The sequence below is a fragment of the Pteropus alecto genome, unplaced genomic scaffold (genome assembly GCF_000325575.1).
Source record: "Pteropus alecto unplaced genomic scaffold, ASM32557v1 scaffold81, whole genome shotgun sequence".
Classification (NCBI taxonomy): Eukaryota; Metazoa; Chordata; class Mammalia; order Chiroptera; family Pteropodidae; genus Pteropus; species Pteropus alecto.
The window spans coordinates 6,412,733-6,437,315 of NW_006433378.1; the positions used below are offsets into that span (position 1 = coordinate 6,412,733).

At 32.9% G+C, this 24,583-nt stretch overlaps 1 protein-coding gene across 13 annotated transcripts in view; it reads right to left on the reverse strand.

The window, feature by feature from the left end:
- Positions 1 to 24,583, reverse strand: part of LEKR1 (leucine, glutamate and lysine rich 1) — a 170,540-nt gene that overhangs the window by 66,089 nt on the left and 79,868 nt on the right. For all 13 annotated transcript variants that reach the window (XM_015586544.2, XM_015586543.2, XM_015586538.2 and 10 more), the window contains one exon: positions 255 to 336. In XM_015586544.2, coding sequence (XP_015442030.1) covers positions 255 to 336 — 82 coding nt within the window. The remainder of the gene's footprint in view (positions 1 to 254; positions 337 to 24,583) is intronic.

A 24,583-nucleotide genomic window follows, 5' to 3' on the forward strand; every position in this document is an offset into this window, starting at 1 on the left:
TTAAGCTGCTACATTGGAACAACCAGGGAAAGCTTTAATGCGTGGATAGGTAAGTTTTTGATTGAAGGAAGGAAACATCTCATGTACTTAAAAATATTTACAGGTCCTTCAGTGTACAATCCAAGTTAGAAAAGTAGTTTAGAAAAGCAGCAGTAGACCATACCCACGCAACTGAATCACTATCAAAGGAGTCACAGAGAGCATATCAGGGTTTTTCTAAATTCTTACAGACTGTTTAATGTTCACCATCTTACATGAGCTTTTCTTTATATTTGTCCAGCTCCGTCACTGCCTTCTGGAGTTTTAGCTCAAGTACCTCTACTAGATGTTGTAAATCTGAAATGACACAATGTATTCATCTGGTTAGGGTACTTTAAGTGTCCAGATATTTTCATAGAGTAAACCACATTCTTTTGGAGTTGCCTCACAGCTTGAAGAATAATGCAGCTGTTTATTCTACTTTTCCTGGATGACCATACACAGCTCATCTCTGCCCTGAAACCCCATGGAATTAATGGGTTTTGACAGACCCAATTTATTGGCCTCTTCCTGCCTCCAACATCATGCTACTTTTCAAACAGCTAAGAGGCTAAATTTTACTAATATTTCCAAAGGAAATGTATGTTGCTGACACACGTATGAATTTCTGATCATGTGGCTCACTCGAGAAACACTTGAGCGCCTGGGCCAGCTCTTGTGGCCCGGAACTGAAATGGATTGCTGAGGCTCCTGGTAGAAGCAAAATAGACAAACCTTGTGTAGACTCCAGGTAAAGAATCTGTTAACTTTGGGTAATGACTAATAGGCATTTTAGTGACTTTCAAAGCCAAGAAAATACAAGCAAGAAATTGGCTTCCATCGAGTCTAGAACTGGAGAATTCAAACAGTGTGTGAGGAAGATTATTCAATCAGCCGTGTCTAACATGTGTGGATGCAGAACTGAAACTAAAGCAGAGAGAACAAATGCTTGATTTATCTGAGTCCTGCCTCGAGCCTGCGTGTGGGAACTGAGATCTGAACCGCAGCCCCAGGGACAGCCCTTGTTGGCACTTATTTTGGAAAGGTAGAAAACAAACTTACGTAGACTGACTAACTGTTTTCTGTGAAAACAAAATATTTAAAACACCGCAATTATAAAATTTCTATGTTACATCTGCTCAGGTATTTTAATAACATATTTTTAACAATAAAATTTAAAATCTTCATGCATGCATACAAATACATGAACTTTCTCTCTCTATATATATATCTTCAATCTGTTTTATGAAGATATATGATATATGAAGAGCCATTTCCTTAAAACAGAAAATAAATTCACTCTAAACAAATGCTTTAATTAGAATTTATCAGGTATTGGCATAAATTTTACACATATCCATTACTTTCAGACACATTATGTAATTTTATCCCTCAAATTGCCTTGCAGGTGCTAAAATAGTCTCATTTTTCAGATGAGGAAAACATGAGATCCTTTCTGATTCTCTTGCCTATATCTTACAAAGAGTAAATGCATTAGCCTGCAGTCAAACTGACTGAAGATTTTAAACTTGGCTGAGGGGAACAATTTGAGAAGATGGCCCCTAGAAATAATATTCAGTATGGACTTACCTGATAAATAGTATATGTGGGGTACATCTTTTCCATTTATCAAGTGATATCATTACATGAGAGAAAAGACAAAATAACATACACTCAGAGAATTTGTTTTTGAGTATAACCTTTGGAAATAAGGCAATCTCATGAATGTTGTACAATGTGTTGATTTGTTATTAAGTTCATGTGGGTGTGCAGAGGAGATCTATTCACACAGGCACAGCTAAAAGATTTCAACTCATCCCCTGAAGAACAAGCAGGGAAGGAAGCTGATGTTTATTGGCAGTGTGCTATGTCCAGGCACTGTGCACAGTGCTTTCTTCCACATCATTTCATTCACAGTCACAACGACCACAGAAAACAGTTACATGTTTTATTTTTACCAGTGAAGACTCTGAAGACCTGATTAAATAACTAACTTATCAAAGGTCACATAGCTAGTTAGAAGTAATCCCATGATTCAGACTCAGGTTGGCCTCATCTGCTGTCCTTATCTTTCTAAATCACTTACACTGACTCTCAGAATATAAAAGCTGGAAGGGGATATTTGTCCATAAAAGTGTGCTTAGTGTGGCTGTAGATCTGCGTAGCATATCCCATAATCTTTAAAGAGGTATATTTAAGACAAATGGAAAGCATTATTTTACATAAAATATGTAGTACATTAGTGAAATGTCTAATTCTGAGAGGTGGTTTAGATTTTAATTTTTGAAAGTTTAAAAATATATTATAATTAATGAAAGATATTAAGACAAAGTGATGTCATCGTGAGTGACTTTATGAGACTGACATCAGAGAGACCAATTATGCCTTCCTATTAAATGTCCCTTGGTGCTCTTGTCAGGATAATCTTAAACTAGATGAAGCATAGGTCTGAGTCCATGACTATATGATAAATTTTATGTTATTACTTCTAAATGCAGCTATACCAAACAATTGGTACTTGAATATGTGAATTTTATGCAATTAATTCTCAATTACCTCATAATTAGTAGAATAGTAGACAGTAAAAACGGCAGCTAATTCAAAACCATTTTTATAGCACTGGAAGTATTCTTAGCCTCACATTTGAATGTACTGTTGCATCACAGTTCTAGAATTTACTAGGTTTAAAGGAAGATAAATTACACATTCATGACCCATCTCAAGAAGGGAAAACTACTATACTCTCCAGTATTATTCTCTCTACATACCCACTTAAATCACCCTTTCTCCCTGTTTCAAGATAAGCATAGATAGCTTAATGTTTAATTCAGAGTACCCAATGAGTAGAGAAGCCACTTCTTTCAGATTATTTACTATGTATTTACAGTATCTCTGAGTAAAAATAAGGAAAGCAAATAAATGTTTTACTTTAAAATACAGAAACCCCTGAAGGCTGTCACGTGAAGTAAACAGAAACAGAAAACACAGTAATGTCAACAAATAAATAATTTTATATAAGACGAGAAGATACCACACAGAACTGAGAAAAAAAGATTCATTATGAATAATCCATAATGTAAATAGCCCACCAGTGTATAATTAGAAATTGATTAATATATTTTCACAGCTGTTTTTTCACTTTGGGTTATTTTTTCTCTCATAAAGGAGGACTAAGAATTGTTTTTAAAATGCATAGGCCGTATATTTACTGTTCTGAATGAGGCGTAAGCATCCTATTCGTTTATTATTGGTTCTGGCATACTATAGCATAGGGTCCTTTTGTTATTGAAAGCAGAATGTCCAGTTCCTGTCCTTAATAAATAAAGGAACACAGTTAGGATAAGCGGCAGAGAGATTAAGCCACCTGCACTAGACAGCTCCTTCAGTTTCTGAGACAAGGAGTTCTTAAATAAGTGTATTGTTCTGTGCAGTCCTTCTCTATAGTTAAATAAATTCAACTTCAAATTTCTGTCATTCAGCATGACATTGGATTATGAGGCAAAAGGCCCTGAATGCCTACAAAAAGAAAGGAAGCACTGGCTTTAAACACCATGCAGATGTAAGGCGGAACCCATGGAAACAATCCAAAATTTACAACAGCAAATTCTACTATGATCTGACTGCGTTCTTTGCAGATATTAAATAGGAAGCAAATGATTTTAAACGAACGAAACAAAAAAGAGCTCTTAGCCTCTCTTCATACGAAGCCAGCTGCTTGCTGGATAACATTACAGAGGCATCCGATTTGTAGTAATTAGTCATTTAAGAGAATCCTGTTATTTAGAAAGGTTTCTGGAATCTACTAATATGAAAGGTATTCATAGTTAGCTGTTTTATAGAAGAATATAAAACTTTACATTCATTTGGAGGGTATATTAAGTTAGCATAATGTTTGAAAAAACAATAAATAAAAACTTTATAGTGGAAAGATATTACATGCTCAAATTTTCTGGATTAAGAAAACATCAAAAAAAATTAAAAATCTGGTTCGAAGTGCTGCATGGAAGGAGCAGAATGGAAGAACAAGCAAGGCACTCAGAGATCCATGCCCAGGGGAATTTTTTTTTCAATGAAAAATTGAAGGCTCTCTTTATATTTTTAAATGGCGGAAATAACTGAAGAAAAGGAAAAACGAAAGCTCACCACTTTTTTAAATACACTCCTAAGAGAGGATGCCTTAGAGGTGTCATGCAAGAACTTTAAAGCCAGCCTAACTTCAAATTCTGGCTCTGCTTCCTGCTAGCTATGTGACTTTAGGCACTTCAGTTTCCTTATCTGTAGAATGGTTATTACAACACAGGAGTGTTCTGAGAATTAAAAGCGTTTTAATATATGTAAAGAGGAGAACAGTGTCAAGCACGTAGTGAGCACTGCGTTAACTGCTGCTAGCTATTATCATTCATGGTGGTGGCAGACCCTCTCCACCCCCACAAACTCCTTTTACTCTCATCACTTATCAACTTGAGGAACTTGTTGGGGCCAGTGTCACCGGTGGTTATCTTTGTATGCGGAAGAGTAAAAATGAAGGTTTTAACTGTGTATTTTTCTTTAACAATGTAGAGAGTAACTATGGCAAAACCTTAAAACTACTTAAATATGGGTGATGTCACACACAGTTGTTACATTATTCTCTGTGTTTTCTGAGTTTGACATATTCTATAGATGTATAGCTATATAGCACATGCCAAGGATGGTAGCATGTTTTGCACTGAATCTAGTCAACTCAATTCTGTGTGTCCAAAGTACAAAAGAAAACAGGGGGAGAACTTGGTGAGGGTGGGAAATGAGGTTGAAAACCCATTTGATTTTGTGAGTAAGGAGCAGAGATTGAACTGTAGCTGAAGGAGGCTATGGTAACAAGGAGTGTTATTTATTTTGTTTTTGTTTTAAGGTATTGGGACATATTCATTTGCATTTGAGAATAATCCATTCTAGAGGGCACCCACACTTGTGAATTTAATGTATGTCTTCTAAACTGCTTCTAATGTGTGAAAAAATAGAACTTTTTAAGTTTTTTTTTTTACAAAACTGTACGAATAGTGTTAAGCTGTAAATCTCATTTTAATTCATATGTTTTCCACTATACATATTTTTGAGACCTATCCACGCAGCTGTATAATAGATATGATTCATTCCTTTCTGACTGCAATCATGTGCACATACCACATTTTACTGATCTAGTCCTATAATGATGGAACCTCAGTTGCTTGCAACTTTGTGTCACCATAAATGATCCTTCAATAAAAGCTTTTTACCTATCTTCTTGCATGCTTGTAGGGGAGTTTTCTGACGTATAACCCTACAGCGAGCTCATGAGGTCACAGGCACACACATACTTAAATAATCCAAATGGTTCCAGGATCGGTCCAGTTAGCTACACTCTCATCTCACTGAGATATTTAATTTTTTTTTGTTGTTTGTTTTACCCAATCCATAGGGTACAAAGTAGTGTCTTATTATTGGTTCAGTTTGCAGTTTTTCTGCATCTATTAAAGCTGATTATCTTATTTCATACTTCATAGTCATTCATGTTTCCCTTTTTACGATTTGCCTTTCCCCAGTCTCTTCTACCTACTCCAATCGAGCCTTCTTCTTCACGCCGCCACAGAAATTAATTTTTTCAAAGTTACGAATGACCTTCTTTCTATATTGGCAATTCCAAAATTTAATTCTCTGTTCCTATCGAATTCAAGTTTTCAGCAGCATTTGACACATAACATACTTCCTCTTTGAAACTGTCCTCTTGTTTCCATGACACCACACTCTCTTGTTTTCTCCTACCCTGTTGGTTATTGCTTCTCAGTCTCTATTACAATGCTCATTCTTAGATACATTCTAAATGTTGGAAAGCACTAAGGGTTCACTCCTGAGCACCTTTTCTCTGGCTTGTATTTTCTCCCTAGCTGATCTCATCTACTCTCATGGCTTTGAATAGCATTGATATACATCATCATCACCACTGAAAGTGTTGAGTACTTTCTATGTGCCAGACACTATATTTTAAGTGCACTAGACTTATTTAATCTCCACAATGTAAACTAACTAGAATGTAAACTCCATGAGGGTGGGAACTTTGTCTGTTGTATTCATCATGTTTGAGACATGGAAGGTGCTCGAAAATAATTGTTGAAAGAATGAATGAAATTTTGTATATATTAGAAATAAAAATGCCAGCAAACAAATGTTTAAAATTATGGTTAAGTTAACCTTTAACCTAAGATTAAATTGCATGGATCAGAAAGAGTTGTGCAGTTTTATTGATAATACCTAATAAGTATTTTGGCATTACAATTCAACTATCTTATAAGTGTTATTTTATTTCAGTATACACTTATTGAGTACTTACTCTGTTATAGATAGAATGCATGCTAGCTAGATTCAGTGTACAAATATCAATAAGATATGTTGCCTTGTCCTTAGAGAAATTATAATCAATTGTCTCATTTTGCTATCATGAATGGTAAATTATGTTTTAGATAACAATAACTACTTTAAACTTAAACCTTTTATTTTTCCCCCATTCTAAATGATTTTACTTAGTTAGATAGTTAATTATGTGGCTTAAATGGTGGAATTTCTGATCAGATATAATTGATGTGAATGAACATAATCAGTATGTGCTGTATTTAGATAACATTTTTACATATGTATTATTGTACCACATTTTGATGAGCTTAGCCTCTACAAAGTAATATCTAACTTAATTTTTCAAATGAGCATTAACAGAGTAAATCTTTGCAGATGTAAGAATATATACCATTAATAGAAGAAAGTCTTTAGTGAGTATTGAACTATATCAATTGCAAATTAACATTTTTTAACTTTAGCAAACATTTTACAAAGCCCAGATGGTGATATAGCCACTTGGAAAATTCATTTCATTTTATGGTTTAGATTTCAGAGGTTTAATTTACATCTATTTTGAAATAAGTATACTTGAAGTACATTAACATTTTCTGCATAATGCCCTACGGGACTGAAATAACATTTGGCAATTTTTATAAATCAGATGTTATAACAGGTGTGAATATATGTACAACTAAGAAATTGCAGTTCAGTCCAGATGTAGTTATATCAAAACCAGAAAGTTATTTAGGAGGACAGAGGGGAGCGTGGATTAAATCAAGCTAAGGAAATAATCAGATATTTAAAATTTGGAAATAAATTATATTCTAATATTAAGGATTAAGAATTTACTTCAGAAATCAAAAAAAGAAAATGCTTCTAAACCTTCATTGTATTTTTTTTTTATTCTGAACATTAAACCAACCCAATATTACATGAAGATAATTGTAACTTATAGGGGCTTATAAAGTATTACAAATTATGGATGAATAAGATAGAAGTCTTAAATTTTCTTTTTACCCTGGTTAAATCATTTAACCACTCTTCCTCAACTGACAAAATGAAGATAATACTTTGCCTATCCCATAGAAACAATCCTGATAAAGTTAGAAACTTCTGAATACTTTAGAATGGTACTTTGTTTTCTGACTAATTTATACAAATAAATTCACACAATCATATATACACACATACATATACACACACATACACACACAATTTTTCAAGACTGAAAAATACTTGTAATGGATGTGAACAGCCTAGAGTTAACTAAATAGGAAGGGAAAGGGACTCAGTGAACAGAATATTAGCTGAGCTGAAAACATTTATGGGATAAAAAAGAAAAAGACTTAGGATTAATAATAAAATAAATGAATAAATGGAAGATAGAGAAGTTTAGATCTAAAAGTATTTAAGACATTTTCAAATAGAGTTACACAACCATAAGAACATCAACTTTCTTTAATGAATTGGGGTTTTACAATAAGAATGCTTGTGGAGATTCCTATATGAAAGACTAATCCTATGCAAAACTGTGAAGGGGATGGAGCACATCTTCAGCCATTTAGAGTACTAATTCTCTGTTCCGCACCCTTTCTCCTTGTTGTGCTGGGATGGCAGCGAAATAGGCAAAGGGCAAGAATTTTTCAAAAGAGCGCTTTCATGCTACAAAACTACTTTTTGCCAATTGCATTTAAAAAAATTTTACCACAAAACTACATAGTTTTAAAGTAGTGAAAAGAAATCCAAAATATTTTATAATTTTAAGACTGAAGAGATCTGAAGGCAACACACAGAAATGTAAAGAGATTTAGCTGTGACAATATTTACCACAATATTATTTTAAAAGAAAAACAGTGAAAACAACTGTCCAAAAATTGGATATGATTAAGTAAATTATGATTCATCCCAAATCAGAATACTATGAATATTTTTGACATGGAAAGGTTTCATAATAGAGGAAATAGGGGGGAGGGCAGAGATTATAAAACTCTGTTATTCTATTCTTATAAAAATATATATTCAAAACTGAAAGTCTAGGAGGATACAAATCAAATGTTTATAACTCTATGTGAATGTTGGAATTTTCTAGTCAATACTAAACATAAACTATTATGGTAATAGGAAACAAAAGAATCATATTAAAGTAGTCTAACCCTGAACAATGTAGCATACCCATATCCATCTCATACTCCATTTCAAAATCTACTGATGGTTTGTGTAACTCATCACCAGGTGTCTACTGTCCTCGGGACCTCTTTTGCTTTCTCCTTATAGAAACTTATGTTTATTACTAGTATTGGAAGTGGCCTGGTACAGCAGCTTCCTCTGAAGTAGAGATTAATGATAATGATGTACACGTTTTGATTCTCACAGGCAATAGAGTTCAGAGGTTAAGAGCCCAAGTTTTGGCAGCATGATTCTGAACTCAGATTTCAATTCTGCTGATTAGTAGCTGTATGGCCTTTAGACAACTTAATTCCTCCAGTCCTCAGTAATCTCATTTGTAAACTGGAGATAATAAAAGTGCTTGACCCAGGAGGGCAGGAGAGTGATAATAAGTGAGTACACTGTGGCTGTACTATGCCTGGCATGTGGTTGGCACTTCACGAATGTTAGCTGCTACTTAGACTGTAATAGGAAAGTTGCCTGAACTCATAGAAAATACAGATTTTTTAATGATATAAGGACAGTATTGATTATTGGTTAGTGGGAAAGTGATGATGGAAAGAGATAAGAAACATTGCACATGGGGGCAAAGGGTCAGTAAGGGGATGGGTCATTTATTTTTCACTCAGATGGTGTCACTACTACTCATGTTATTGGCCCATAAATGTGAATGATTTTAAATGTCTATGAGCAGCAGGAGCACTGTGTGGTGGGCTGGGTCCATGTGTGAAAGAGTAACTGGCCGTGAGTATAGGCAGGAGTGTGTCCATGTGGCCAATAGGCATAGAGCAGGTGAAAGCTCCCTCCCTCTCCTTACTACTTGGCTGCAGCTGCACCTGAGGATGCAGCATGCTTAGTGTGGAAGCCACATATGACACAGGAGACCTGTTCCTGATCAAACCAACACTTTGTAATATGATAGGGGCCTAGTTAATATTGCTGTATGAACAAAATTGGTGATTGGTGACTGAATGAGCAGAAGAGACCTTATGTTAAGGGGGCAGGAAAGGAGAACGCAGTATACATTAGGCCACATGTACAGAATGGGAGAAAGAATGAAAGGGCAAGTAAGTCCATAGGATTTTAAAAAAAGAAAAAAGAAAAGGTGAAATCTAAAATATATCAAGAACAAGTAATAACAAATGTTGGAGAGGACGTGGAGAGAAAGGAACCCTCATCCCCTGCTGGTGGGACTACAAATTGGTACAGCCACTATGGAAAACAGTATGGAGTTTCTTCAAAAAACTAAGAATTGATTTACCATATGATCCAGCAATCCCTCTACTGGGTATTACCCCAAAGACTTGAAAACCCATATCCAAAAAGATATTTGCACACCGATGTTCAAAGCAGCATTATTCATGGAAGCAACCAAAGTGTCCTACAATAGATGATTGCATAAAGAGGCTGTGGTACATATATACAATGGAATATTACTCAGCCATAAAAAAAGATGAAATACTGTCATTTGTGATAACATGGATAGACCTCGAGGTAATCATGCTAAGCGAAATAAGCCAGACAGAAAAAGTTGAAAATCACGTAATATTACTTATATGTGGGATATAAACCTAAAAGCAACAAACGAACAGGACAAACAAGAGACTCAAGGACATGGACAATAGACTAGTGATTATCAGAGGGGTGGGGGAAGGGAGAGGAGGTGGTAGATGAGGTAAAAGGGGTCAAATATGTGGTGACAGAAAGAAATCTAACTATGGGAGGTGAGCACACAATGTAAATATATATATGCCTTACTGTTAAAGTGTACAGCTGAAACTTACCAGATTTTGTTAACCAATGTCACCATAAAAAAATAATCAATTAATTTAAAAATTGAAAAAAAAAAAAAAGAAGAAGAAGAAAATAAAATAAAATTTACCCCAAAATCCTGAGGGGGATGATGCAGTCAAAGAAAAGACAGAGAAAGTGGTAAGGCTAAGATTTAGCCTTAAAAGAGAAAAACTACACTGGAGGGGAAGAACAAGGAGAGGAGAAGGTTGCAATGGCATAGGTAAGAAACGACTAGAGAATAAACCAGAATTACAGCAATCCCAAGATGAGAAAGGAGTTTCAAAAGAGAGACATCCATCCTAAGTTGTACACATCTAAGATCATTGTAAAAAATTCCTCTAAACTTCAAACAATTAAAAACAAAGTTAATATGTAAAATAGTGATAACTTTATATGAAAGCTCAACACTGGGAGCAAATTAAAAAGGAAACAAAGAAGACTCCACTGATCGAAGACCCAGTGGCTTCTATAGGAGACACCTTGATTAGACTTCATATTCCAATGGTAACCTGGTGCTATAAAAGACCTCTCTGGGACCTGCAACTTAAAGAGTTAGGACTATCTGGCTTCCAACGTGTCTACGGATCCTAGGAATACTGTGCATTTTTTGTGTTTTCCTGCTTTTGGTTATAGAAGCAGCCCTCAGTGTTCCAATATCAAGCTCATCTCTTTCAGGGGCCATTGGGTTTAGTATAACTAAGGATCAGTACAAACCTCCTCGGTTTTCTGTTTATAAAATCAGCACTTTTCCCCTTTTGTTGGAAGCCAAAGTTGCATTATTCCTATTGGATTCTAAGGGTCCATAGGAATCATAAGGCTGGTCAATTCACCACAGTGAGCTCCTTCTGAAAATCATACCTTGCAAGAAAGGTCACAGTGGAATTCTGTTCATAGATGCCTTTATCCACCATACAATAGATGATTCTTGAATTATTGTAGCTATTTCCTTCTTTCTCAACCTGCTCTAAGAGCAGGCGGACTACTGACTGTTACAGCTAACCAAAGCTGACTGAAAGAAAGATATATTAGTGGAGAAAAATGGACCTTTGAGTAAATGAGAATTAAAATTTATATTTTCCTTTGTCATTAAAGGAATATTGAAAGAAGTTCTAATATTTTCATCCTAAACATAATAATTTGGTTTGCTATTACACCAGGAAAACCACTTTGAAATGCAATTGTTCTTTAGGGTTCCTAAGTTGTATCTTGTTAAGTCCCCTAACACTCTAAGGTAGGTAAGGAAGGCTATCACATTTCCTTTTTACTGATGAAGTAACTGAGTCAAAAAAGTTAATAACTTGTCCAATGGGCCTGCAAAAGGCATAAAAAGGGCCAGAAAACAGAAGTGTTTGTCTCCTGGACTAGTACTTTTTTCAACTGAACATTACTCATTTTGATTTTTTTTCACTTTAATAAAAAAGCTAGTAATTAAGGAATGCAGTACTCATACATGTGACAACATGGATGAACTCAAAAATATTATACTAAGTCAAAGAAGCCAGACATGAAAGATCACATACTATATTGTTCTATTTATATGAAATGTCCAGAATAAGCAAATCTATAGAGACGGAAAGTAGATTAATGATTGGTGTGGGAGGGGTAGAAAGGTAAGGGGAGTGACTTTTAATGACCATGAGCTTTGTACTTAGGGTGACACAAATGCTCTAAAATTAGGTTATAGTTACATAACTCATCATGAATATACTAAAAACAATTGAATTATACACTTAAAATGGGTGAACTTTATAATATTTAAGTTATTTCTCATTGAAGTTATTTTTTAAAATTCAATAAAGATGTTAGAATATTATATGCAAAATAATTTTATTAAAATATTTCTGTATTATTTATTATACCAAAGAGCATACTGAAAAAAAAAAAAACATTAAAGTGTGTTCACTCAGAATAAATTTGAAAGTTGGTCAAATTTTAGGAAAGACATTAATGCTGAAGTGATTTATCTGAACTCTGTCTTCTAATATTTGTGACTACTGACAAAAGTAAAGAACATTTTATTCTATGAGGTGGAAGGAAAATCATTTAAGTGGAATGATTTGTGGGTCACAATGACCTCAGAGAAATATTGTCAATTGAGATAAATTGTGCATTTTGGAGGTTATATTAGTATGAACTAAACATAAAATTACAAAATGTATGTAAATAAATCTTCGAAAGAGGACCAAGAATTTAGTCTTCAAAATTTGACTTTATATGTTTACTTTCTTTTAAAAAATTAAATTTTGGAATTAAAATTAGGCTGTTATTGACAACCTATTATTTACTCTGAAATCAGTATTAAATTATGTGGACCACAGATGTCACTTGCATTTAAGTTTTGAGCGTCTATATTTCAAAGAGTAAATAAAGAGAAAATGTAGGAAAAACAAAGCTAAAAGTTTTTATATAGAAAAGTAATGATCATAAAGACTACATATTTGAATCAAAGCTGAAACTGTTCAAGGTTTCTTTAAAAGAAAAAAATTAAAATGTAAAAATATGAACATTTATTTAGCTTTGGAAAAAAGCTAATCACATCAGAACTAGAATCAGAATTACAGCACATTATAGCCCAAAGGGGCCTCTGAGGCCAACTTATTCATTGCCTAGGTGTGAACACATATTCATCAAGGCTAAATGGCATGTCAGAGTCATCTAGCTAATGTATGGAGAGTCATCATCTAATTCTTGGCCTAGTATGCTTTTAATTAATACCACATTAGTAGAGAATGTTCAGTGGGGATAAAGGCTGGAAGACAATACAATAGAGATACAGTTATATAGTTTAAAATGGAGAAAGATAAGTTTATTCTAAAAATGAATTCTAAAAGTAAGAGATAGGGGAATATAAAATATTAGAACAACTTTTAAAATATATTTATAAGAAAACACAATAATGATATAGTATTCGGTATAAATTTAAAATTTCAGGGTATAAAGAAATTCATTTCTCCAAACTCATTTTACTAGGCCAGCATTAATTACCCTGATACCAACCAGATGAGGACGCTACAAGAAAGTAAAATAACAAGCCAAAATCCCTGATTTTTCCCAGGTGGAAAAATCCTCAATAAAATATTAGCAACCTGTGAGATTTATTACAGGGATGCAAGGATGTTTCGACATCTGCAAATCAATCAGTGTGATATACTATATTAACAAAATGAAGAATAAAAATCATTTGATCATCTCGATAGATGCAGAAAAAGCATCTGACAAAATTCTACATCCATTTAGATAAAAGCTCTCATCAAAGTGGGTATAGAGGGAACATACCTCAACATAGTAAGGGCTATATATGACAAGTATATGACAAGTCCACAGCTAACATCATATTCAATGGTGAAAAGCGGAAAGCTTTCTTCTAAGATCAGGAACAAGACAAGGATGCCCACTCTTGCCACTTTTATTTAACATAGTATTGGATGTCTTAGTCGGAACAGTTAGGTAAGAAAAAGAAATAGAAGGCATACAAATTGAAAAGGAAGAAGTAAAACCATCACTATATGCAGAGGACACTGTATATAGAAAACCCTAAAGACTCAGCCAAAAATCTGTTAGAACGAATAAACAAATTCAGTAAAGTTGCAGAGGATAAAATCAATACACAAAAATCTGTTGTTTCTATACATATATACTATCAACAAGCTGTCAGAAAGAGAAATTAGGAAAAACATTGCATTTTCACTTACATCAAAAGAATAAATTAGCTAGAAATAAATTTAACCAAGAAGGTAAAAGACTTGTACACTTAAAACTGTAAGACGTTATTGAAAAACATTGAAGAAAACACAAATAAATGGAAAGATATTCTGTGCTCATGGATTGGAAGAATTAATATTGTTAAACTGTCCATGCTACTCAAAGCAATCTACAGATTCAATGCAATCTCTATCAAAATTCAATGACATTTTTGTCCCTGCAGAAATAGAAAAAACAATCTTAAAATTTGTATGGGACCACAGTAGACCCCAAATAGCTTGAACAATGTTAAGAAAAACAAAGCTGGAGACATCACGCTCCCTGATTTCAAACTGTACTACAAAGCTACAGTAATTAAAACAGTATGATACTGGCATAAAAGCAGATACACAGATAAATGGAACAGAACAGAGTCCAGAAATAAACTCATGCATTCACATATGGTCAATTGATTTTTGACAAGAAGTCAAGAATATATGATGGTGAAAGGACAGTCTCTTCAATAAATGGTGCTAAAAGAAAACTAGACAGCCATATGCAAAAGAATGAAACTGGGCCACTATCTTACACCATACACAAAAATTAACTCAAAATGGATTAAGGACTTGAATGTAACATCTGAAACTATAAAACTCTTAGAAGAAAACATAGTCATTAAGCTCCATGACATCAGTTTTGACAATGATTTTTTGGATTTGACATCAAAAACAAAGGCAACAAAAGCAAAAATAAACAGTGGGACTACATCAAACTAAAACACCTCTGTACAGCAAAGAAAACTGTCAACAAATGGAAAAGGCAATCTACCAAATGGGGAAAATATCTGCAAAGCACATATCTGACAAGGGGTTAATACTCAAATTACATAAAAAATGCATAACACAGCAAGAACAAATCTAAACGATCCAATTAAAAAATGGGCAGAGGATCGAAATGGACATTTTTCTAAAGAAGACATATAGATTGCCAACAGGAATACGAAAAGGTGCTCAACATCACTGATAATCAGGGACATGCAAATCAAAACCACAATGAGATATCACCTCAGACGTGTTAGAATGGCTAAGTGAAATAAGTCAGACAGAGATGCTTATCATTTAAAGCTGCTCCTGCAAGTGTGGAGAAGCCAGCAAAAATGGCTCATAGGAAGAAGTATAAACCATGCAAATGCTTAGAATTATTTTTAAGATTATTAAAGATAATAAACTATTTGCAAAGCTCATATCCTAAAGTGAATTTAAATACCTTATATTGTATTCTTTGAACAAATAATTATATTTCTTAAAAAACAAGATGTAGAATTAAGATATAAGTGGTGTATCAGTCTGCTCTTACTTTAATTGCCCCCCCCAATCTAAAATGCTATGCCCATTATTTTAATTCAGTGATTTATCTAGGGAGAAGTTATTTATTGTGATATACTGGTTTTTCCCCTTTTCAAACACTTGACATGATTTTTGAAAAGACATTAATAAGCTGTAAAAGCTGTAGGTGATAATCTAAAGATAATAGACTATCTTAAGGATATTTTTAAGTAATAGAAAAATTAGGTGCACATTTAAAAGAAAGCAGAATAAGAAGATTGCTAAAGTTCATAAAAATTATGAAAGTAAATGTCATGAGATGGTAGAGAAAGTAATACTAAACAAAATAAGTTAAACAGCAATAAAATTGGAGCTAGAAAAAACTGTAGACTATTCTTAACATAGAGGACAAAAAAAAAAATCTCTTGAAAATGGCTAAAGTTAAGAGTGCTGGCACATACAACCAGTGTAGAACTAGGAGGTCAGAAGTCCCATGAAAACCCATGAAGAGCTGAAGAACACCTGCACATCAGAAGCCAAAGAGAAGACAAGGCCGGTTGGCTGGCATGGGGTAGATGTCCAATAAATAGCCCCAAGTCATGGTCAGCCCAGGGCCAACAGATGAGAACAGATGAGTTGTGATAAGAGGCTAGTAAATAGGTTAATGGATAGTGAACAGAGATAAAATTAAATGATAACAAGTAGAAAATAATTAGTGAGAGGAGGGGAGCAGAGGGGCAGGCTTGGACCACTGGAGGCGGGAACACCTGAGAAAGCCCATCATGGACCGTAGAGGGGAGAAGAAAGTGTATTGAATTTGGCATACAACACTTCCAAGATCTGAAATTGAAACTTTGCTGTCTTTCCTGTACTTGTACTTGTACTTTCCCTAGACCACTGCAACCACTTTTGTAAAATGAATTGGAAAGAAGCAATATACTGGTGCAATTAGTTCACTAGAAGGGTATTTATGGATGAAGCAAGAGGTACATTTATTAACACTTTTCTAAATGTTCTGATAATTTCCATACTGAGACCCTGACATAGGAATAAGATTATTATGGGATAAAAATACAAAAACTAAACCCAGTGCTGTTCATGGACAGACAGGTTCATAGGAAGTGGTACAGAAGTAGCCTTATCTGTGGAAGCAGACATCCCAAGACCCCCAGTGGGTGCCCGAAACCACAGTAAGTACCAAACCTCACATATACTATGTTTTTCCTGTATATACATATCTATAATAAAATTTAATTTATAAATTAGGCACAGTAAGAGATTAACAATAGAGATTAATAACAAAATAGAACAATTATAAAAATATAATGTAATGAAAGTTATGTGAATGCAGCTCTTTCTCTCTCTCTCTCTCTCTCTCTCTCTCTCTCTCTCTCTCTCTCTCTCTCTCTCTCTCCCTCTCTCTGTAACTTTCATACTTCAGTTCACTACGGGTAACTGAAACCACAAAAAGTGAAACCGTGGATAAGGAGAACTACTGTACTTGTCATCACTAGTTAAGAGTAGCTTTATTAATGATCCTGTCCACTCTGATCTACCAATTTTAAATGGTTTTAACCAACAGAAATGTAAAAGATAGCCTTTTAAAATAGTTTCTTTCTCTGTTAACATAGTTTGAGTGTTAACCATAGAGTGAGTCTATTCAACACCAGCAGCAAAAATGAAACTCTAATTTAGTCTTGAAATTATATGCCACTTTGCTCTGCAATTACACTGTCCTTTAGATGAGTCTGTATTACATCTATAACTATACAGCCTCTACATAAAGCACTAAAGAGATCAGTCTCCAGCTGCACTTTGATTTGAATATAGATTGCACTTAACCAAGGTGAGGCCTTGAGTATAAAAACTGTGGCTAATTAGAACTACATTGTTTTGGTGAGGGTTTTTTTTTCACTGTAGAAGGTGAAATGTGAGCTAAATCTTGAAAGATGCATAGACTTTTATTTCTTTTTGAAGAAAGTTTATTTATTGTTAAAATTACATCAGAAAAAAATTTTAAAGAGGAAAAAAATCACATATACTTCTACCACCCTAAAATTTATTTTCATATCTTCATTTTCCCTTCTGGTTTCCATTCACAAATACATCCATTTTGACATAATTGTAATTATAATATATACATACAATTTTATGGATTTTCATTATGTAATATTATAATTACAACATTTTGTTGATATCCAGTGTTCATATCGTCATTTATAGTCTGAATAATGTTCCAAGTGATGGTATATGATAATTTATTACCCATCAGTATGTTGAGTATAATTTATTTCTAATCATTCACTATTAAAAATGTTTGTATATAAATAATTTTTTCTTCTGCTGCACTTTCCTAAACATAAATTCTCAAGATTACTTAATCATAAACATTTCTATTGGTTAAAAAAATATAATTTTATCACTAAATAAAAAGGAGCTTTATCATCAAAGTCTTGTACTAATTTAAAAGGAGGTAAATCTTTTATTTTTGTTTATTTAGTTATTAGCAATTAAACATTTTGTGCTTGTTTATTACATTTCCTGTTAATTGCCTGTTTCTGTTTTTCAACCATTTGCCTGCTTGAGGTCTTAGAGTTTTCTTATAAAATTGAATAAATTCTTAATATAATGTGGGCATTAACCCTTTGTATATATGATACAAATATTTTCTGTCCATCTCCTATTTTTAGGTTGTTTGACAGTTTTTAAGTTAGACATTCTACATTTTTTTAGAGGCAAAATCTGTTAATCCTACCCTTCGCAACTTTTAAAGTGCGGTTTTATCCCTCCATGATTAGGATAAATCATGTATCTTTTTTTTTTTTTTTTGGTGCCAGTTTTTCCTATTACTGTTTCTTACTTAATTTAAGGTTTATTTTGGTGTATTTGGTTTATTTTGTTTTAGTTACCCCTATCCCACTTATTACATAAATTTGCTTTTTCCTCATTTGTTAATAATCCTTATATTAAAATCTGATTCTACTTCTGGATTTGCAATTCTGTTCTAAAAATACACATTACTATTTTTATAGCTTCAATATACTCCTATAACTTATTTTAAATCTGCTAGGGCTAGGTGTACAAACGTGGTTCTTATTTTCCAGGCTATTTTTGAAAAATATTTTCCCCAAGATCTGACCAGAAAACAATTGACACCAAGCAGCAGAAGCAATAGAGAATTCATTCTCAAAGCAACTGGTATTCAGGACCAGAGGAGGATGTGGGGGATCAGGTGGAGCTGGTGTTTTGGGGACACAGCAGCTGCATCCTTATCAGATGGTTCTTGGGGCATGATTCTGGCAGCCTAACTTTACTGGGTTCCTAAGCATTTTCTAAGCCTGGTTCTTTCAACTTCTGAATATCTAAATAATAATAAATTATTTATTATTGTAAATAATTTTTATTATTATAAAAATTATTATAAATAATTCAATAAATTCCTTTGATGATTAAATTAGTCAGTTTCTCCTACTTGCAACTAAGAAAGATCACTATTACACTTCTATTTAAAAATTAAGCCATTTCCAATTTTTTGCTATGCTACAGTAAGAACATCCTTCTTCCTACTTTCCTTATTTTTTCACATTAGTATTTGCCTTGTCAAAGGAACCACCTGGAGCACTTATTAAAAACAGACTCTTAGACTCTTGGAGATATGCAATATGTCTGGATTGATGTTCAAGAATGTGCATTTTTCAATCAGTCCCTTTATTACCCCCACGCACGCATATCTACAGTCCCAGATGTTTTCGTGGTTAGGCAATTTTGGAAAACACTGCCTTAGCTTAGATTCCTAGAAGACTTGCTAAGTCCACAGTCTATTTTTCTAAGGAGGGAAAACACACCTCTTTATTTATTTATTTATTTATTTATTTATTTTTATTTATTTATTTATTTATTTTTAAAGAAAAAGAAGTTCAGTGTTTTCATGTGGCTTTCTGGAAATGACTATAATGATTAATGAGCTAATGAAGACTTTAGCCTAATAAAGACCTACGTTTGAATCTCAGTTGTGTGACCTTAGCTTACTTCTCTGTGTCTGACAAGGATAATAAAAGCTTTCACATTAGGATATTGTGAGGATTCAATGAGAGGAAAGTAGTCGAATGCTTAGTGCTAGTCAATTGACTAGCATAGAGAGAGTTCCCCATTAATGAAAATGTCTTTCTTTTATTCTTGTCTTTATCCTCATAAGTCACTTCTTTTTTCAAATGTTTAAAGGTTATTACTTAACTCAACTCTTTACTACCTGTTATACGCAATATATCATGTTCTCTAATGTTTTATAGTTCTTCCAAGACAATAAAGTATTCAAGGAAACTGCTTATCTTATAAACCAGATTAAAAAGATAAAATGAAAGAGAGACAATAATAATAATCTTTGCCCCACTGAGTTGGATCCTGCTCTGTGGAGTCAGCTCCTGCACAGCAGCTCATATACTGTAGTTATGGCCCCATCCTCACAGCCAGTCAGCCTGAGGGTCAGTCTCACCCACTGACATGCCAATGGCGATCAAGGCTGAACTGCAACAGGAGGGCACACATGACCCACACAAGGGACACTCCTGGAGCACCTGGCTCTGGTGATTGGAAAGACTGTGCCACTAGGCCCCACAGGATACCTACTACGTACATAAGGCCACTCTGCCAAGACTGGGAGACACAGCAGATCTACCTAATACATAGAAACAAACAGAGAAGCATCCAAAATGAGAAGACAAAGAAATATCTCAACTGAAAGAACAGGAGAAAACCCCAGAAAAAGAACTAAATGAAATGGAGGCAAGAAATCTACCAGATACAGAGTTCAGAACAATGGTTATAAGGATGCTCAATGAACTTAGAGGAAGAATAAATATATTCGGTGAGAACTTCAACAAAGAGACAGTAAGCATAAAAAAGAACATAGAAACCATTAAAAAAAAGTCAGAAATGAAGAATATAATAACTGAAATGAAGAATACACTAGAAGAAATCAACAGCACATTAGATAAAGCAGAGGATCAAATCAGCAATTTGGAAGAAAAGGTGGCAGAAAACGCCCAATTCGAACAGCAAAAAGAAAAAAGAATCCAGAAAAATAAAGATAGTATAAGGGACCCTTAGGACAACATCAAATGTAACAACATTTGCATCATATGGGTACCAGAAAAAAGAGAGAGAGACCAAGGGATTGAGAACCTATTTGAAGAAAGGAAGACTAAAATTTCCCCTAACCTGGCAAAGGAAATTGACATACAAGACCAGGAAGTACAGAGCATCCCAAACAAGGTGAACCCAAAGAGGCCCACACCAAGACACATCATAATTAAAATACACCATTATTTACAATAGTCAAGATATGAAAGCAACCTAAGTGTCCATCAATAAATGATTGGATAAAGAAGTGGTACATACATACAATGGAATACTCCTTGGCTATAAAAAAGAATGAGATCTTGCTATTTGTGACAATATGGTGGACCTAGAGGGTATTACACTTAGTGAAATAAATCAGACAGAGAAAGACAAATACCACAATTTCACTTATATGTGGAATCTAAAAAACAAAATAAACAAACAGAAACAGACTCATAGATATAGAGAACAAACTGATAGTTGCCAGATGGGTGGGGGTAGGGCAGCTGGGTGAAAAGGTGAAGGGATTAAGAATAATACAAATTGGCACTTACAAAATAGTCACAGGGATGTAAAGTAAAGCATAGAAAATGTAGTCGATAATATTATAATAACTACATTCGGTGCCAGGTAAGTACTAGATTTATCGGGGGGATCACTTCATAAACTTTATAAATGTCTAACCACTGTGCCATACACCTGAAACTAATATAATATGGAATGCCAACTGTAACTTAAAAAATTAAAATAAAAAAAGAATAATACATTTGAATGGATCAAAGTATTTTTAAAAATATGAAATATACAGTTGAAAATTGTTACATCGATATTAATACTATAAACAGGCCTATAATATTCCCTGTATTTTAATACTTTGATTTACTTTGGCATTGTAGAATAAGTTGGGAAATATTCCTCAATTTTTGATTGTTTGGAAAGTATTGTATAAAAATTAGGATCCTCTTTACTTTGAAAGTTGGTAAACTTGCTTATAAAACAGTCTGATCTTTTCTTTGTGAGAAGACATTGTTTCAATTTCTTTAATAGTTATAGGACCATTTATTTTTTTCTGTAAATCTTGATAAGACATATTTTTCTAATAATATGTCCATTTCATCTAAGATTTCAAAGTTGTTGGTGTAAGGTTGTTGACAGCATCAACATTTTTTTTTACTCTTTATCTGTAGTTACTACTCTTCTTTATTTTCTTATAATTTTCATTTGTGTCTTCTCTCGTCTTCTGATCAAACTTACCAGAAGTTTGTCTATTTCGTTGATTTAAAAAAAATCAATGTTTTATTTTGTTGATCTTTATTGTATCATTGGTTTCTATGTCACTGACTAGTGTTCTTATTTTCATTTTATTTTTCTTCTATGTTCTTTGAATTTATTCTTTCCTTCTTAAGTATTTAAGGCTATACATCTCCCTCAAAGCATGACTTTGGCTGCATTCCACAAATTTTGATATATGGTGTTTTTAATATCATTTAATTCTAAATATTTACATGTATTATCATTTCTGCTTGAATCCAAAATTTATTTAGCAGTGTGTTTTTGTAAAACTTTGAATGAGACAAGCATGCCACTATCACTGTTCTATTCAACATTGTATATGAAGTCCTAGCCAATGCATATATTTTATGAACCAAGGATTATGAGTGACAAAAAAGAGAAAAAAACAAGAGATAGAGAAGGCAAATAAGCTTCCCAGTTCAAAGGGGGAAAAAAAGAATTACCTTTAAAAGAAAAAAAATCTGAGCTGCAGTAGACTTCATTTTTATAACACTGAAATCTTGAAGTCAAAGCATTAGCATCTATAGTCTACTGAGAGAAAAGAACCCAAGAATCTTCCACCTAGCTGAGATACCATTACATCCATCAAGTTGAGAATTATATTTTATTTCATATTGCTAAGGAATATTTATAAAACTTGATCATTTACTCAACATAAAAAAAGCTTAAGAAATTCAATTAAGAAATTATGTCACATTATTTAATTAGAACACCCCAAAGTAAAATAAAACAAAACAAAAAAAAGTAACTCCCTACCAAAACAATTATCTAGAAAATAAGAAACATACCGCTAAATAACTCTTTGACCAAAAGGGGATAAAGAAAAATTAGAGTGTTTAGACAGCTTTGAAAAGGAGAATAATTCATATTAAAACCTATAAGACATAAATAAAGTTAACTCATAGGAAAATTTATACCTTTAAATGCCTCTATTATTAAACAAAACAGATGAGAAATAAAAGAATTAAGTATCTCTTCAGAAGTCTGAAAAATACAAACAAAAATCCCCCAAAAAACAGGAAGAGGAAACTAATAAATAAAAGTAAAAACTAATGTTATGGATAATAAAAGTAGTAGAAAACATAAAAAATAGAGCTAGTTCTTTGAAAAGACCAAAAAATAAAAGCCTTGCAAGCCTGATAGATAATAAAACATAAAACAAAAATAGACAAGACTAAAATTTGGAAATCAGGTAAAACCACAGATAGAGGAGCTATTATAAAAATAAGAGTAATATATTCTATATTAAGGGCATAAATTTGAAATCTTGGACAGAAATAGATGATTTCTTATCAAATTATAAATAATCAAAACTAATCTGAGAAGAACTGAAAATTTAAATAGTCAAATTACCACAGAAAACTATGGAAATATTAACTACCATTGAAAAGGGCACTGGAATTGGATGAGTTCATAACTGAATTTTACCTAATGATACTGGGTTTAGTCAAGTTTAATCTAACTTTTAAAAATAGACAATACAATGTTATTAAACATATTTATTAATGAAGTCCACTTAATTTTAACACAAAATTCTGGTAAAATTAGTGCTCCGATAAAGAAAAATTTATAGACCAGTCTCACTTATGAATATATGTACCAAACTTACAAATAAAATATAACCATGTAGAAAGTAATATTTAAAAAGTAAATGATGTAGGGTTTATTCCATAAAAGCAAAGGTACTTTAATATCAGGAAATTTAGCAATACTAATTTGTTTTACCAGTTGGTTAAAAGGAAAAACAAAACAAAACAAAACATGCTATTATATCAATAGATGCTGAAAAGGCATTAAACAAAATCTGAAAGCATTTCCAATTAAACATCTAAGTAGAATTAAGAGGAGGAAAATATTTAATTAAAAATAAGAAATACTTACTAAAAACCAAACATCAAAAAAATTCCAAGTAGCAAAACATGAAATTATTTCAATTAAAATCAGGAAGTAGACATGAATGCTGTCACCATTATTATTTAACATAGTCTCAGAGGTTCATATGAATTTAATAAGATATGAGTAAGACAAGAAAATAACACATAAAAACATTGGAAAAGAATAAACAAACTCTTTTTGGCAGGTATGAAGTATGGGTTTTGGTGATATAATTTTATAACTAGAAAATCCAAGATATACTAATAAAAAAACTACTAGAATTAATATGAGAATTTTGTAAGGTTGATGACTATAAGACAAATAAACAAAAATCAATAGCTTTTCTCTATCCTATCAACAAGTACCAAAAAATTGAAATAGAGAAAATAGTCTATTCACAGTAGATGCAAAACGATGGTCATAAATTTAACAAGAATAGCAATGAAATGTTTAAATGAAATTATAAAATTATATTAAAGAACATAAAGCACAACATTTAAAAAAATGAAAAAATATACCATATTCTTGAATGAGAATTATTATAATATTAAAAAGATGTAATATCACTAAAAGTGTCAATTGTCTAAAAGTTAGTATATAAATATAATGCAATTCCAATTAGAATCTCTACTGGGAATCGGATAAAGTATCTTAAAGTTTATGTGGAAGAAAAGTATAAAGACTGGAGGAGTAAAGCTTTATTAGGTATTTATCACAGCCTTTGGATTATAGGTAAATAAGTGATCATAAAATCCAAATTGAAGAATAACTGCCTCTTAATATATATTTAAAAAGTAAGAAAAGTGGAGAGAAAAAAGACTTAACCAGTTATGAGACTATACTATTAAGTCACCATTTTCAAATAAATATAATATTAATGATACAGCAAATAAATCAGTGGAACAGAAGAGAAAACACAGTAATAGATGTTAGTATATGTATAAAATTTTAATGTATGACGGATC